General features: G+C 41.7%; 1 protein-coding gene across 3 annotated transcripts in view; it reads right to left on the reverse strand.

The window, feature by feature from the left end:
- LOC142488750 (tachykinin-like peptide) overlaps positions 1 to 16304 on the reverse strand; it is a 44395-nt gene that overhangs the window by 19888 nt on the left and 8203 nt on the right. The window contains exons 4-5 of one of the 3 annotated variants that reach the window (XM_075589130.1): positions 4953 to 4976; positions 352 to 405 (exon numbers count right to left, since the gene is read on the reverse strand). In XM_075589130.1, coding sequence (XP_075445245.1) covers positions 352 to 405; positions 4953 to 4976 — 78 coding nt within the window. The remainder of the gene's footprint in view (positions 1 to 351; positions 406 to 4952; positions 4977 to 16304) is intronic. The other 2 variants (XM_075589131.1, XM_075589132.1) reach the window with 2 other exon arrangements.

Below are 16304 nucleotides of genomic sequence, written 5' to 3' on the forward strand. Positions count from 1 at the left end.
CCATAGGAAGCACCCAACAAAAGATTATTTGTTCCAATAGTAGGCAATAACACTCAGTTTGAGCGAGGTAAACTTAACCTTTGTTCTGCTTTTCATAGCAATTGTTTCATACATTTATTAAGATAGGCAATGTCTACAAAGAACACCAAACTAAACCTTCTGTATTGTAATTCCTTACACCATGGAAATTATTCTATCACAGTTTAATGTCAAAGAATAATTTAATTACATTGACAGTAATTTCATTTGAAAACTTAAATGTGTGTTGCAGCTGTCACTGGAAGAAAAAAAATTGCATACAAATCAAAAAATGAATTCAAAATTATTGTAAAATTCTATTTCCATTCCTACCAGGATCAAGAAACCGTTTGCCCATCAGTCCGATAAAGGAATCAGATTTATACCCTGCAATACAAAAATGTAGGTCATATGAAATGCAGTAGAACTATCTCCAAAGTTGATATTTTCAGCACAATGTATACAACAAAAAACAAAGAAGCCCAAAGCTACATCCAATATGACAAAAATACACTGTGAAATACCTATATATCTCTTGAAAAGGGGTCATTTAGTTAAACCCTTTGGCCAAATCGTTATAAGCCTGCTAGCCACATCAAGGCATGACCATTAGCTGTTCCTAACACTAACTGATTAAAAATCTCATTGGATCTGTCACAACCAGCTGCATGAAAGACCTGTTCACTTGGAAAGTGGGGAGGGGCGAGCTTAAACCCTGGGAGGGAGGGTTCACTGACCTCCAAAACAGCTGAGACCAGCTGGACAAAGTTAATAAAAACACAGATACCCAGCAAGCTCTAAGGAACCCCAAAAATTACCACATAAATATATATATATATATATATATATATATATATATATATATATATATATATATATATATATATATATATGTGCAGTGGTTGACAAATCACCAAAAAATCTACTCGCCACACAAAAAAATCTACTCGCCACCTAGTACCAAACGTGTGCTGCTTGGGCCAATATTTACTCGCCCGGGGGTTAAATCCACTCGCCCGGGGCGAGCAAATGTATAGGTTTGTCGAACACTGTATGTATGTATGTATGTATGTATGTATATATATATATATGTGTGTGTGTGTGTGTGTGTCAATTGGAGTGCTAATGGGTGTGGCTAAATGTATACAACATAAAAACAAAGAAGCCCAAAGCTACATCCAATATGTAAAAAATACACAGTGAAATACCTACATATCTCTTGAAAAAGGCCAAAGGGTTTAACTAAATTACACTTTTTCAAGAGATAAATAGGTATTTCACAGTGTATTTTGTCGTATTGGATGTAGCTTTGGGCTTCTTTGTTTTTTGCTGTATACATTTAGCCACGCCCACTAGCAGTCCAATTGACACACACACACACATATATACATATGTACCTATATATATATATATATATATATATATATATATATATATATATATACAGGCATACCACGCATTAACGTACGCAATGGGACCGGAGCATGTATGTAAACCTAAAATGTACTTAAAGTGAAGCACTGCATTTTCCCACTTATCGATGCATGTACTGTACTGCAATCGTCATATAAGTGCAGAACTGATGTAAATAACGCATTTGTAACAGGCTCTATAGTCTCCCAGCTTGCGCACAGCTTCTGTACAGGTGGGGAGCTGGTATTGCTGTTTAGGACGTGCTGACAGGCGCATGCGCGAGCTGCCATTTGCCTATTGGGCGATATGTCCTTACTCGCGAGTGTACTTAAAGTGAGTGTCCTTAAACCGGGGTATGCCTGTATATATATATATATATATATATATATATATATATATGTATATATATATATATATATTTGTTGGGGTTCCAACAATTCTTGGGGTTCCTTAGAGCTTGCTGGGTATCTGTGTGTTTATTTTCAGCACAATGAACAAAATATTTTAAAGAATCGATTGTAATTGGCCGGGCATCATACTGCAGGTCATTAATAAATTAACCCTATCTTAACTCTCAATTACTGAGACACTTACTTAGGTGACCTGAGATTTAGATCCCATCCCACACCTTCTATTAATCATTAGGGAAAGCTGTATTAATACAGGTCATCAGAATACATATTTCATATTTTGCTTATGTTTCCTGATACAGTGAATTTTTGTAAATCTTTTTTTGTAGATTGAACCAAAGTCTTTATATCTGATGTTGAAAACCTTCTTTTCATAACCACTTAATGTGTTTTCTTGTAGAAAATGTTTGCATGTGATGCACAGCATCGGGTATGCTTGATCTCTTCTATTAATAGTTCATTTAAAAACTCCTTAACACAGAGTAATTCACAAATGAAACTGAAAATGAAATGTATAAACTAGGTAAATACAACACATTCAGTATGCAGACTGGAACATACCCAGACTGTCCTATCAGATATATCCTGCAAAGTTTCCAAGGTATTCTATTTTATTTGCAAATAGAAGATTACATTGAACGATAAGCATTTGAAAATATAGACAATTAACAACATTGCATTTAAAATATAGCAGGCAATAAATACAAGTTTTTTTTAAATTAAACAACTTATAAATGTATTCAGCTACTCAACTGTACTTTAGAACTGTCATACCTGAAGAAGAACCCTGTGAGGTTTGAAAGCTTGTACACTGTTAGCTATTGTTTGTGCAATACAAGATGTCCTACAGTATACGCTGCTCTTTTCCTTTCTTACATATTTCATTGAATTTTGTGTTACTTCTATAATATATCCAATGGAAGGGCTGTGCAGTAACTACAGTTCCTCACATGTTTGCTCCACATGGAGTTTCTTCTGTTCTACGTGTTACTGTGCACTATGCAAGTGTTCCGGAGTAAATTCATTTCTGGACCTTCTTATGCACAGCCTTGAATAAATTATTGCGTTAGAGAAAGGTCAAAGTGGTGTACCCAATCAACTGTGCTAATACTGTCTGACTCTCACACACATGACAATTAAAGTATTAAAGCCTACATTCCATGTGTTTAACCACTTCCACCTCCCCACTCCAGGAAAATCATCGATTAAAGCTGATCCCAACCAACAAATACTCTGGCATTTTAGAATAGCGATTTGGTCTGGGCAGATACCATGGGCCTCCGTTCTTCCTTCTTCCTCAGCACCCAGCTTAACCAAGAATGACCTTTTATATATATATATATATATATATATATATATATATATATATGTAGCCCCGGGGTTATTTTTCACTCACTGACCCCCCTCCGCGAGTGCCGAGTGGTCGCGGGTGGCGCCGGAGGCAGCGACGGACCCGCCGGCACTTCGCGAGGGTGGGGGGCCAGTGCAGGGAGCACTCGGCATCCCTGGAGCTCCGGCGGCACACTCGGCTAGCGGGGGCCGCCATGACATGTTGCGCGAGCGTGCGCGGGATCGCGCATGCGCAGATAAAGACAGAGCGTCCCGGCAGCCCTTAGGAAGTCGCGCGAGGGTAGGGAAGCAGAGGAAAAGGTTGCGGCGGCCATTAGGCGTTCGCGCATGCGCAGGGCAAGTGCGCACGCAGCCCCGATGCTTTAGCAGCCTCCTGGGAACTATAACTCCCAGGAGGCATAGCGAGGGAGACACCAGGTGTCTCATAGTGGCCAATGAGGGCCAAGGATTCTCAGCCCAGGATATTGATACTTTTCGCGGGCTTAGAGTAACGGTAGTTGGAGCTGGGAGCAGTAAGGGGAAGGAAGGGTGCAGGGAGCAAGTGGCTCCTGCACCAGGTAAGGATCCCCGGGTCCCAGGCAGGCCCCAAATCCCTGTTAGGGTAGTGGGTAAATGATAAGGGACGGCCCGAGATAGGGAGGCTGCTCCTTAGGTGTGAGAGCGTGTGCAGCGTGTGCGGTGTGTTATGGCTGCATGTTGCTGTCTGCAGGTTGACTGTGTGTGCAGTGTGTCTGCTGCAGGCGCGGTTAGTTAGCTAGTTGTTAGTAAGGCTTAGGGGACTTGGAGAGCGAGGGGAGTGGGACAGGTCATAACCCCTGCAGGCCCATAGGAGTTCCCCAAGCCACTACAGGTTGCTGTACTACAGGGACAGGCCCTAGGTTAGGGTTCCTGTCACGTTAGTGCCACTTAGATAGATAGGGACACAGCGGCTGCTGCTGTTCCTGGGAAGCGGTTCGGACCCACGTTGGGGTCCGCAGAGACTACTCCAGAGTGGGACCGCCCTGACGGTCCACATGCAAGGAGTTCGGTTGAAGGATCAGAAGGAGGCATCGGCCGACTGATCCTTTGTGAAGAGTTGCTGACCCGAGCACCGGAGTGCTCGGCAGGTATCACATATTCCTAAGTGCACCACCGGGCCCTTAGCTTAACTGTGACTGCGCAGTCACCCACGATCTCTGTAAGAGTGCGGGACATTGGTTGGGGTTCTATGGACACTGGGTGGGATCACCCGGTGTGGGGGAAAGCGTTTGGTGAGACGCCTTGGTTATTAGTGTCTCCTCTGTAGAGGGACACCTGTTATGCTATTGTTGATATATGTTGTGTTATGTGTGTATGTTCTTAAGTAAAGTATTAGTTATTATCTATACAGGGTATGTGTGTTGTTGTATTTCTTGCCCAGGGGAATCTCACGTCATGGGGATCCTGGGTAAGTGGAGGCGCTGCGCTATGTAAATGTGTGAATATTACGCCAGGCTCCCAGCTAGCGGAGGCTCAGATCTCCTGGAGCCACAGGTGTTATACAGCGACCAGCCTTAGGAAGGTGTCAGAAAAAGGGCTATATATATATATATATATATATATATATATAAATATATATATATATATATCCACATACAGTATTCTACAGTATATTGGGTTACAGAAATCAAAACTATCCAGTCTTGTTTTACTACTCTATTGCATCACTACAAATGCACAAACATGTTTTTGTTGTACAGTACATACAGATAGCAAGAATCAGATCTTCTAATCAATACATACTTTTTGGAGAGTCTCTTTGGAATTCTAGAATGAAACAAAAAGTTATCATATTGAGAGCATGCTCGTAAAGAAGCAAAATTAATTGGCACTAGAAGATTCAATATTAAAATCTCAATTTCTACATACATATCAGCAATACGTAGTGCTAAACATGCCACAGTAAAGTGACGTAATTGTTTGTATTCTCTTCTATCATGTAAAAAAAAAATCACAAAATAAGAGGTGTACATTTCATAACACAGTAAGGCGAAAAAAGCAGTTCGACTCTACTCAAAGAATGAGATACTGTATGATGAGTGATTGCCCTCCTTAATCATTTAAAGGGCAAATGACTAGAATAAACACTAGAGATATATGAAATGTAATGTTGAATATTGTAGATTGTATCCTTTTGGGAAAAATAAAGTATGCTAGTTCACAAAAAAAAAATCTGCATGCTAAATCTTGCCTACCACAAACCTACAGACAGTCAGCTATTTTAGGGTCAACAGCTCTTGCCCCACACACACTGAGCATGCAACCATCTACAGTCAAGCCATACGATACAGGTACAGGATATGCTCCGACACAGCAGATAGTGGCCATACTCATGGGCAATCTTAGAACACCGAAAGAGAGATGGTTGCAGGAATACAAATTTATGCAACTGTTCGGGATACTTAGCGGTGGCTTAAACCGAGACCGCAGCTTCATGAGTCACTACCCTGACACAAGAGAACTCTTCCCATGAGTGCTAAATGCCCTGTCGATACATACTGTGCTATATGAATGCACACACAACTGTCTCTTACACATACATATGAACAATGTAATTCTATCCCTATATACCAATAGGGACCACATAGTATTTACACACATTAATAGTAATGCAACACCTCCTACATTTCTACACCTACCCACACCATTGGTATACACTCCCACGCACACCTTTTGTAAAGCACTGTATACACTGTGGGCGCTTTATAAATATATATTTACACACATACAAAGGCTATATAGCATCATCTTTAATAATCCTCTCTTCAAATGCACCTTTGTCAGAATGTCCAGGTCTATGAATGTGAGTACTGCTGAACTGAGGTCATTAATGCTCATTGATAGGGGTGTACATGAATAATGGAGACAAAGGGATGTCAAGGGAACCTATGTAATAAAAGGAAACCTGATCCCAGTCACTATAGTGTTAAAGACAACAACCCTTAGAGCTAGACCATAATATAACAAGTTCTTCTACAAGTGCATAGTACTCACGACCCTTCTGCATATGGTCCATCTGGTTCCAGCGTGCTCTCAACCCAGCATGTGTAGCAGATTAAAGTCTCCTCTAGTGGGGAGGGAAATGGCGATGCACAGCGTGACAACAGGTGCCTTGTGCGTTCCGGAAGTAGGAAGTAAAAAGGATGCTGGATGACGATTACAGATGAATCTTTCATCTGAAATCGTCATCCAGCATCCGTTTTACTTCCTACTTCCGGAACGCACGAGGCACCTGTTGGCACGCTGTGCACCACCATTTTCCTCCCCACTAGGGGAGACCACTCTTCTGAGCCTGCAGACTGGTATTTCGCTACCTCTTTGTATTGTGCCGGTTTGGCTCACTCTTGTGAAGACAGTAACTCCACGTTAGCAGTGATGGATTTTGGAACTTCATCCATTAGCGTACCTTCAGCATTGGAGACTAAAGACCGGTCATTCACCACAAGTTCTCTGTTTGGTTCCACACCATTTAGCTACAGTATTTCAGCTTGGGTGGGATTCTCATTAACCCCAAGGGCACCCCATGGCGACTCTCTATTATCGTCGGCAGAATCGTAGGATTGGGCCTTTCTTTCTTGATCCCTTAATTTACTCCGATGGGAGTATCGTTGGACAATTCGTGAGGTCTTTCTCAGTTTACTATCACGGACACACTTCCATCTGACAAAGATGAGATATTAGGGGGTCTGGCATAACAACATAACAACATAACAGCATTTAGGATGAAGCCATTTTGTGTGAATATTTCAATCCGCCATCTTGTCTTGTCTTTGTGAGTCTAATTTCTGTGTTTCATTTCTGTATAAACAAATGTGTGAAGCAGAGAATGGTATGTTTTCGCTCTTATTGACTCTTCCTCATCCAATCAGCTTCAAATTGAAAGTGTAAACAGGCTAAAAGTTATGAGAACCCATGAGATAAGCTTAGATTCTTGCAGTAGAATTTATTCTCATAACATATTGCTAGGCGACAGAATAAGCACATCCCATTTAACCCCAGAATGGTTTCTAGCTGACAGGTAGTTATACAATATTATTATGTATTAAAAAATGACATCAGCTTTACTATTGTTATCTATTACAAAATGAGGTAATGTTTAGTGACGTGCAAGCCCCCCCATAAAGGGGTGGAGCTTTAGGATTTAGGGTATAAATATATGGCATATCGTGTTATTATTTAGAGAGCTTTTGTTTTGAAGCTGTCTCCGTTGTGCACTTGACTTGAATAAATTCACGTGTTATTCTGTTTCAAAATAACCTCAGACTGTGTTTTTTATTTACGCTTTCCACAGATGGCGCAATCCGAAGTAGGGACTCAATATCATCGGAATCGAGCACCCGGATGAAACACTCCTCCATCACTCAAACCTGAGCTCACATATGAATCAAGGTAAGGCTACCTGCATTTTTTAGACAAACAGCCTGATTAAATAGTTTTGAGTGGTGCGGGGAGCTGATTTTTGAACAGTGTCTTATCTGATGTGACGAGTAAGAATCCCTAGCAGTTTCACGTGAATTTATTATTCTCTGTTCCTGTATTCATTTTAAAGTGTAAGAGTTGTTAAGAGTTGTTAGGGGCTAAGGTAAGAGTCCCGTTAAAGGTTTTGGTGTTTTGGTGATGAAAGTGAGTGTTTTTGTGCTTAAAGGGATTGTTTTCAGACCGTCCTGGGTTGTGATAAATATTTTTGTTGTCGGAGCAGGACGGGTCCCTGATTGTACATTTGCTCTGTTTTGTCATTTACATACCAAGTGAGTTCATGGATATCTGGTTAGAAGGTCTTATCTGTATCCATGTTATAAAAGTATAAGGTTTATCAGGACTGGGTTGGACCCGCTGAAGTGATTCAAGTTTTTCTTTGGTATAGTTATAATGAGAAAATGTGATTGGGGAACAGTCTCGTGACAGGTCCTTATCTGCATATTTACACTATTCAGAACAATAACATGCCAAAAGAGTTGTACGTAATTAGCTTGCGTTGATTATTGTAACGCTAAATTGTACAGGTCAATTAAATTTGATTTCTGTAACCGAAGAAGTATTGTACAGGTCAATTAAATTTGATTTCTGTAACAGGGGAATAATGGGAAACCAAAAATTCTCAAAGGATTGTGTGTCTGCAGGCGAAAATAATAAAGAATGAATACAGAGAACGAAAAGAGACAATATAAATATTTTGTTGGCCAGTGAATGGCACTGTTTTTGTTTGTACTATTATCAACTAATTGCGCAGATGTTTAAATGAAAGAGGGGTCTTTTTCTGTGGGATTGATAAGCTCAGGGAGCGCCGTCTCGTGTGTTTTTGAATCCCACAGGGAAACATACCTTACGTTAATATGGGTCAAAAGAATTCTGTTGAGGGACAGAAGGGTCCCGCTGTATTAATTTTTACTATTGCCAGGACAGAAGTTAATATAATAACAAGTGAAAAAGAAAGTGAATAGGAAAGAAATAGCAAGTGAATTTGCCGATAGATAATTAAGGCATATGTGGTGTTGAGGAAGAAGAGGGAATGTTCTGGTGTATAGATTCAACCTCTTTCTTAAAAATAGTCAGCAAAAGTCCTGAGGTGAGATGAAGGAAGAATTTGTGTGGGGTAGACTTATGAGTGTTGATTAATGGAAAGAAATAGGTTTGTGTAGCTTGAGAAAGGACAGAATTGCAACAGGATAGCATAAATTTGTAGTGAATTAAATCAGTGAAACTATGAAAGTTCATACAGAAGGCATTAAAGAGAACTGAGTGGAGGGAGATAGCATGAGCGTGTGGCGTTATTTGTGTGTTAAGAAGTTATATGAACCTCAGCTATATAAAAGCCCGTTGGTTAATTTTTGAAAGGTCATAAAAAATATAGTTCTTAGGGCTCTGGATAAAGCTCCATGTATTTAAACTTTAAGCAAAAGTTCCAATCCAATAATAATTATTTTTCAGGAGGAAGCCGTGGTGTACCGTATCTTATCTTTTCAGGGTCAATTGGCGAAACGCCCAGAAACAAAATGGCTCTTTGCCCGGAAACAAGTCTTATAGAAAATATTTTTTCTTTAGTCAGATGAATATGCAGAGTGTCTTTAAAATGATAAAGCTGACCGTGTGCTCAGCACTGTGCAAAGAGATTATATAAAGCAAGACATTAGTGTGAAGTCTTATACAAAATCATTTGTCTATTAACTGAATATGTGATATATTTTATAACTTTTAACCATTTATTTTTCCATAGGTGTACAATTTTATTATAAGCAGTAGTTATTGTTAAAATATTTGTAGAATGTTTTGCCAAAGTGGTGCATTGGGAGTCACCTCTCATTTTTGGATATGTTCTAGGTATAGAGTTAAAGGACAGGTGATACATAGTTACAAATACAATTACATAAGTGAGCAGGGTATATATTATATGCAAGGCATTTCCCATTTTAGCAGAATAGTTACAATGGAGTGTTTGGGGTGGAGGCCTGACTGGAATTGGCTAGGGGTATTTGTCTTAGTATAGTAATTGTTTAATTGGGAGTGAACACATTTTTGTCCATGACTTTGGATAGTAGTGTATTGCAATGTATGACTTATATATATAGCGTCAATAATGTTCTCAGCACTTCATAAAGAATACAGTAGAGGGAATTATGATAGAATAGTAAGTGCAGCAAAATCAGACAATAGGAAAGGAAATCCCTGCCCTTAAGAGCTTACAATCTAAGGTTTAAGGGAAATTTACAGAGATAGCAGGTGAGGGAATAAGTGCTGTAGATGGCAGTGCTTGGCCACAATGGGTGTGGTAGGAGTGACTGTGTGTGAAATAATAGCCATGAGTGCAGGCTATTGGGATGTTTAATTTGTGGGGCAAGTTTTAAGGTTAGTTAGTATTTTATGAAAAGGTTGATACCATTTGCATCGGAGGAGATGATAGTGAGGCATGAATGAGAGCAAGTGTGTATTGGGAGAAGAGATATTGGTCTGTAGTTTGAGACAGTGTTTTTGTCCCCACTTTTGAAGATTGGGACAGCTCTGGTAGTTTTCCAGGTCTTAGGGATATGGCCTGTAGACAGGATAGAGTTGATTATGGAAGCAATTGGTTTGACAATGACTGAGGCCCAAAGCCTTAGGAACTTAGATTGTAGTACAGTAAAGTCCACATTAGCTGCTTAGTTTTAAATATGAGGAGCATTAATAGGAGATACCTCTGTCTATATGCGGATGTTAAGACAGTAGTCAGTAGTTCAAAAGAACAAATTAAGGACCATCTATTGGTAATAAAACAATTAATAAGTATTGTATGCCACTAATATATTTTTTGAGGCTCTCTAGGCATAAGGTATGATAAAAGTGCACCTACACGAGACGAAGTTAAAGGTCAAGTAGTTCCTAAACGAGCATGCTCTTCATCCCAGATGAAAGGGCCCATACTAACCACCAATACAGCAATTAAAGTGGCAGAGTTCTTTCCCTGGACCCAAAGTACAGTAAAGCTCATTCCAGCTCCACCAAAGACCAAAGTCATCTAAAGCACAGCCGCATCAAGTTAACGTTTTGCCGAGTCAAAACTCTAACCGTTAACCAACGAGGAAAATAAGATACCAGGCAGAGGCCTGGTCTTATCAGGAACATTTCATTTTTTCAAAGACTCAAAACATTTTATTTTTCAGAGACTCAATATTTTTATTCTTTAGAGTGTGTTTAAGTTAGAAATTTAAGGTGTATGTAGAATTGAGCCTTGATGGGAGGATTGGTTTCCTGGAAGCGTGGCTTGTGAAAGCTCTTGTATGTGTTTTGGCAGTACTCATCACTCTCTATGTATGTGTCATGTGCAGCAAAACTTTGATCCAGAAGTGTGTTGCACCTCCAACGAGAGGAGGGGGTCACCCAGGGGGTGTGTCAGCCACAAGGAAAGGATCATAAGTCAGCCATGTTGACCATCGCAGACATTGTCTGTTCTGATATTCAGAGTGAATGATGTATACAATGCGTGCAGGGGTGAGGATCATGCATTTCGCTTCCACAGATACCAAACCCCTTCAATTCTCAGTAATAGCTGAAAATATATGATGATAGAGATAGATGCAATTTCCTTTATCTAGCAACTGCATATCCAAAGAAAGGTTGCTTGCATAAAATAAGGTTTTTAGTATTATGTGTATAATTTCTGTATTTTCCATTTTTTTAAGGGAACCTCTTTAAAGGGTGTATCACACACTAGGAACAAGAATCAATTTATGGGTCAAGTGTCTCCACCAAACAATGAAACCTGTGTAAAAATGTATGTTCAGTCAGATAACAATTTACAGGAAGGATGTGGCCTTAATTTTGCAGTTTTTAATTTCATCATTAAACCAAGAACAGGTTCAGATCAGGCTTATGGCCTTACAAAACAGAATGGCTTTAGATTACATTTTAGCATCAAAAGGAGGTGTATGTGCCCTAATTAAAGAACAATGTTGTGTTTTCATCCAAGATCAGAGTGGCTAGGTACAACATGAGTTAGATAAGATAGGAGAAATTCAAGAAAGACTTAGGAAGGAAGGTGACACAGACTGGGACCTTTTGGGGCTGACTGGATAGGTGGGATCACTAGGAGCGAAATTTTTGAATGCGGTAATGTGTGTGAGTGTGATACCCGTTGTCATCTATGTTTGTGTTACGTTTGTCAAAGCCATGATCCACAAATATGCAACCCCCTCTGCAGACATGATGCCATTGTTTGCTGAACCAATCTACAGCAGTCCCTTGAAGACAGAAGATGCCAAGTACAATGTTCTAACTCCGGAAAAGAATTTGGCTATAACGCCATACTACGAGACTATGACTACATTTGGCAGGCACCCTCGTGCACTGTCCTACACCCTCAAGCAGCATTATGAGATGATGGAGCACCCTTGTGCCTCCCAACGTGTTTCTGGACTAACATCATACCAATAATTCTAAAAAAACAATGTTTTAAAGAATCAGAGGAGGGACTGACAAAGATGAGATATTAGGGGGTCTGGCATAACAACATAACAGCATTTAGGATGAAGCCATTTTGTGTGAATATTTCAATCCGCCATCTTGTCTTGTCTTTGTGAGTCTAATTTCTGTGTTTCATTTCTGTATAAACAAATGTGTGAAGCAGAGAATGGTATGTTTTCGCTCTTATTGACTCTTCCTCATCCAATCAGCTTCAAATTGAAAGTGTAAACAGGCTAAAAGTTATGAGAACCCATGAGATAAGCTTAGATTCTTGCAGTAGAATTTATTCTCATAACATATTGCTAGGCGACAGAATAAGCACATCCCATTTAACCCCAGAATGGTTTCTAGCTGACAGGTAGTTATACAATATTATTATGTATTACAAAATGACATCAGCTTTAGTATTGTTATGTATTACAAAATGAGGTAATGTTTAGTGACGTGCAAGCCCCCCCATAAAGGGGTGGAGCTTTAGGATTTAGGGTATAAATATATGGCATATCGTGTTATTATTTAGAGAGCTTTTGTTTTGAAGCTGTCTCCGTTGTGCACTTGACTTGAATAAATTCACGTGTTATTCTGTTTCAAAATAACCTCAGACTGTGTTTTTTATTTACGCTTTCCACACATCCCATTCATGACTGTCTCTTCACAGCGGCTGCCCTCATGGCAAGGAATCCACTTTGGGTCCCATGGGCACTGTAGTCACGCTTACCGAAGCGCATCACTTGCTAAGGCGGTTCAAACTTGGTAATCTCGTTTTGCAGTTGAGCGGTGTCCCCAGCTCTCACTGTAGCCTTATCATCATGGGCATTAGTTTCTGTAGAATACAGACGCTTGGGCTGGGCCAATACCTTTTCCTGTAGTGGAGACACTTGTGCATTACTGTTCTGCATAGCTTGCTTTTGTCTTAACTCTACCGCCATCTTTTCTATGTACTGCTTCTGTGACCCAAGTGTCTGTCTTAGGTTTGTAACCTTTCTCTCCAACTTCATCTGAGGAACCTCCTGCTGGGCAGCAGTAGAGTCCAACGTAGCATCCTGCTCAGTCATCAGAGCCTCAAACTCCTCGCTCAGGTCACGCTTTTGTTTCTCTGCCATCTTGCAACCAGTATGCTCAGACTGCTCAGACTCAGACTCAGGTCCTTCCTCAGGTCTTGAAGCTGTCGTTCTGTGTTTCTTTTTACACTCAGTGCTGCTGTTAGTTCAGCTTCTTTGGAGTTGAGTCGCGATTCCACATCTGTCAGCTGGTTCAGAGCAAGGTTTAACTCTATTTCCTATTTCCTGGACCTCCTCCAGCTCCAGCTGCAGCCGGGCCCTCTCATTGGCCGTGTGGTCCAGCAGCTTGCGGGTATCTGCCATCTCTGTTTCATAGCGCAATGTCAGGCAGGCCACATGACGGACGGACACCTTCTCCCTCTCGGCAAGCTGTATCTTGCACTCAGCATTCTGCGTCTGCAGCTCTTCAATTTGATCCTGCAAGTCCCTTCTCAGGGCCTTCCCCTCTTCCCGGTGCATGATCTGGGTTTGCATCAGAGCCTCCTTCATATTTTGGAGCTCTGTAGTTTTTGTCGCTAGGACTGCTGCTGCGTCTGTCTGCCACGCCTCTTTCTCCGGGGTGTACTATCTTTTGGGTATGGAGCAGCCTCTCTGCTTCTCCAGCTCTTGCTCCAGTTTCTGGACCTTCTCCCACTGCCTCTCAAAAAGAGTCACCTGGCATCCAAGCTCCGTCTCTAGCGATGCACTGGTGACACACAGTGTGGCCTTCAGCTCCTCATACTGCTCTGTGGGGACACACTGCAGCACTTTTACTTTGTTAGCAGCCAGGATACTTTCTTCTTACAGGATCCGCTGCTTCTCCTTGGCCTGGTCAGACAAATCTGAATTTTCCTCTTTCAGACTTGCATTCTATCTCTTTACAGTCTCTAAATCACTCAGGGCATTCTCATAGGCTTCCTTCAACATACCCAGCTCTGTGTTTAGACCGTAGCCCTCCTGACGCGAGTGTTCCACCTCTGTGCTGAGAGCGTGAACCTCTTGTAGAGCCTTCCCATATTTCTGTTTTAGGTTAGCAATCAGTTTGTCAGACTTGTTCTGTTTTTCATTCATGGTAGCAATTGCGGTGTTGCCCTTTTCCAGACTAGTCGTTACCTCATCCAACTCACTCTGTAAGAAACGCTCTGTTTTCTTCAAAGCCGCGTACTCTTGTATAGCTGGGAGTATACACCTCTCTACCTCTCGCTCCTTATCCAATTGCTCCCGCAGGACTTCATAAACATGGCAGGCAGTTTGGAGTTCAGAAATTAAGGCCTCTTTCTCCTGGATCAAGGATTCAGCTTCCCTTCGCTCCTCCTTTTCTTTTGCGGCCATGCCTATGCTGACACCGCCAATCACTCCTGCCTGCAGCACATCTCTGCACCTTTCTGACGCACATTGTCCGGACATCACAGGCTCACCAAGTGTTTCGGTCACTTCCTCTTTGGGTTGAGAAACACTTTTCTTTTTCTTTAAGTACAGCCAGGAGAAGGGCACCAGGTCTGTCTCATGATTGGTCATGCCCGGGCCGGATGTCACCAGCTCCTGCTGTCACTCAAGTGCAGCTCCTTTGAGGGGGAAAACACCATATCAACTACTGGCAACCTGATTGTACCAGGGCTTTCTGCCAGTACAGGGGCAGAATAGTAGCCATCAGGTGACCTGGCTACACACTCTTTCTAAGTGACCTAACCACATCTCTTGGGTTCAAATATCACTTCTATGCTGATGATAAACAGAGTTACTTTTCAACCCCTGATCTTACACATGCTGTACAGATTAACGTTTCTGAATGTCTCTCTGCAATATCATCCTGGATGGCCCTCTGCGATGTAACATGGCAAAAACAGAGCTCCTCATACTTCCTCCCAAACTTGGCCCTACTACCTCCTTCCACAATTCTGTTGGAAGTACTATCATTCACCCAGTAACACAAGCCCACTGCCTAGGGGGTCACACTCGACTCCTCTCTCACATTCTCCTCTCACATTCAAAAGGTAGCTAAAACTGCTGTTTTTTCCTCCGCAATACTACAAAGATACACCCTTTCCTCAGTTGCTCGACTGCTAAAACTCTGACTCAGGCCCTCATTCTCTTTTGTCTCGATTACTGTAACCTCCTACTGTTCGGCTTTTCTGCTCCTCACCTGTCTACCCTACAATCTATCCTAAATACTGCTGCCAAAATCACTCTACTCTTTCCAAAATCTGTCTCCGCGTCTCCCCTGCTGAAATCCCTCTCCTGGCTTCCTATCAAATGCCGTATCACACACTCAATTCTCCTCCTCAATTTTAAAGCTTTACACTCTTCTGCTCCTTGCATATCAGCCCTAATTTCTCGCTATACTGTACACCAGTGGTTCCCAAACTTTTTTGGTTCAAGGCTCCCCAAAGCAATCAGAATTTTTTCAAGGCTCCCCAAAGCAATCAGAATTTTTTCAAGGCTCCCCAAGGCGATCAGGATTTTTCCGCGGCGCCCAAAGTAAAAACAAAAGTGTATATACATACCTAACAGTTGCAGTGCGCAGTTGGTGTCTCTCTCAGACACTAACACACTCTCAATCTCTCTCTCTCTGACCTCACTCTCTCTCTCGGAGGTCACTCTCTCTCTCTCTCTCTCTCTCTCTCTCTCTCTCTCTCTCTCTCTCTCTCTCTCTCTCTCAGACCTCTCTCTCTCTCCCAGACCTCACTTTCTCTCTTTCTCAGACCTCACTCTCTCAGACCACACTCTCTCTCTCTCTCTCTCAGACCACACTCTCACTCTCTCTCAGACCTCACTCTCACTCTCTCTCAGACCTCACTCTCTCTCAGACCTCACTCTCTCTCTCTCTCTCTCTCTCTCTCTCTCTCTCTCTCTCAGACCTCACTCTCTCTCTCTCAGACCTCACTCTCTCTCTCTCAGACCTCACTCTCTCTCTCTCTCTCTCTCTCAGACCTCACTCTCTCTCTCAGACCTCACTCTCTCTCTCAGACCTCTCTCTCTCTCAGACCTCTCTCTCTCTCTCTCTCAGACCTCTCTCTCTCTCTCTCTCTCTCTCTCTCTCTCTCTCTCTCTCTCTCTCAGACCTCTCTCTCTCTCAGACCTCTCTCTCTCAGACCTCTCTCTCTCTCTCAGACCTCTCTCT

Source organism: Ascaphus truei, chromosome 2 (genome assembly GCF_040206685.1).
Source record: "Ascaphus truei isolate aAscTru1 chromosome 2, aAscTru1.hap1, whole genome shotgun sequence".
Lineage (NCBI taxonomy): Eukaryota > Metazoa > Chordata > Amphibia > Anura > Ascaphidae > Ascaphus > Ascaphus truei.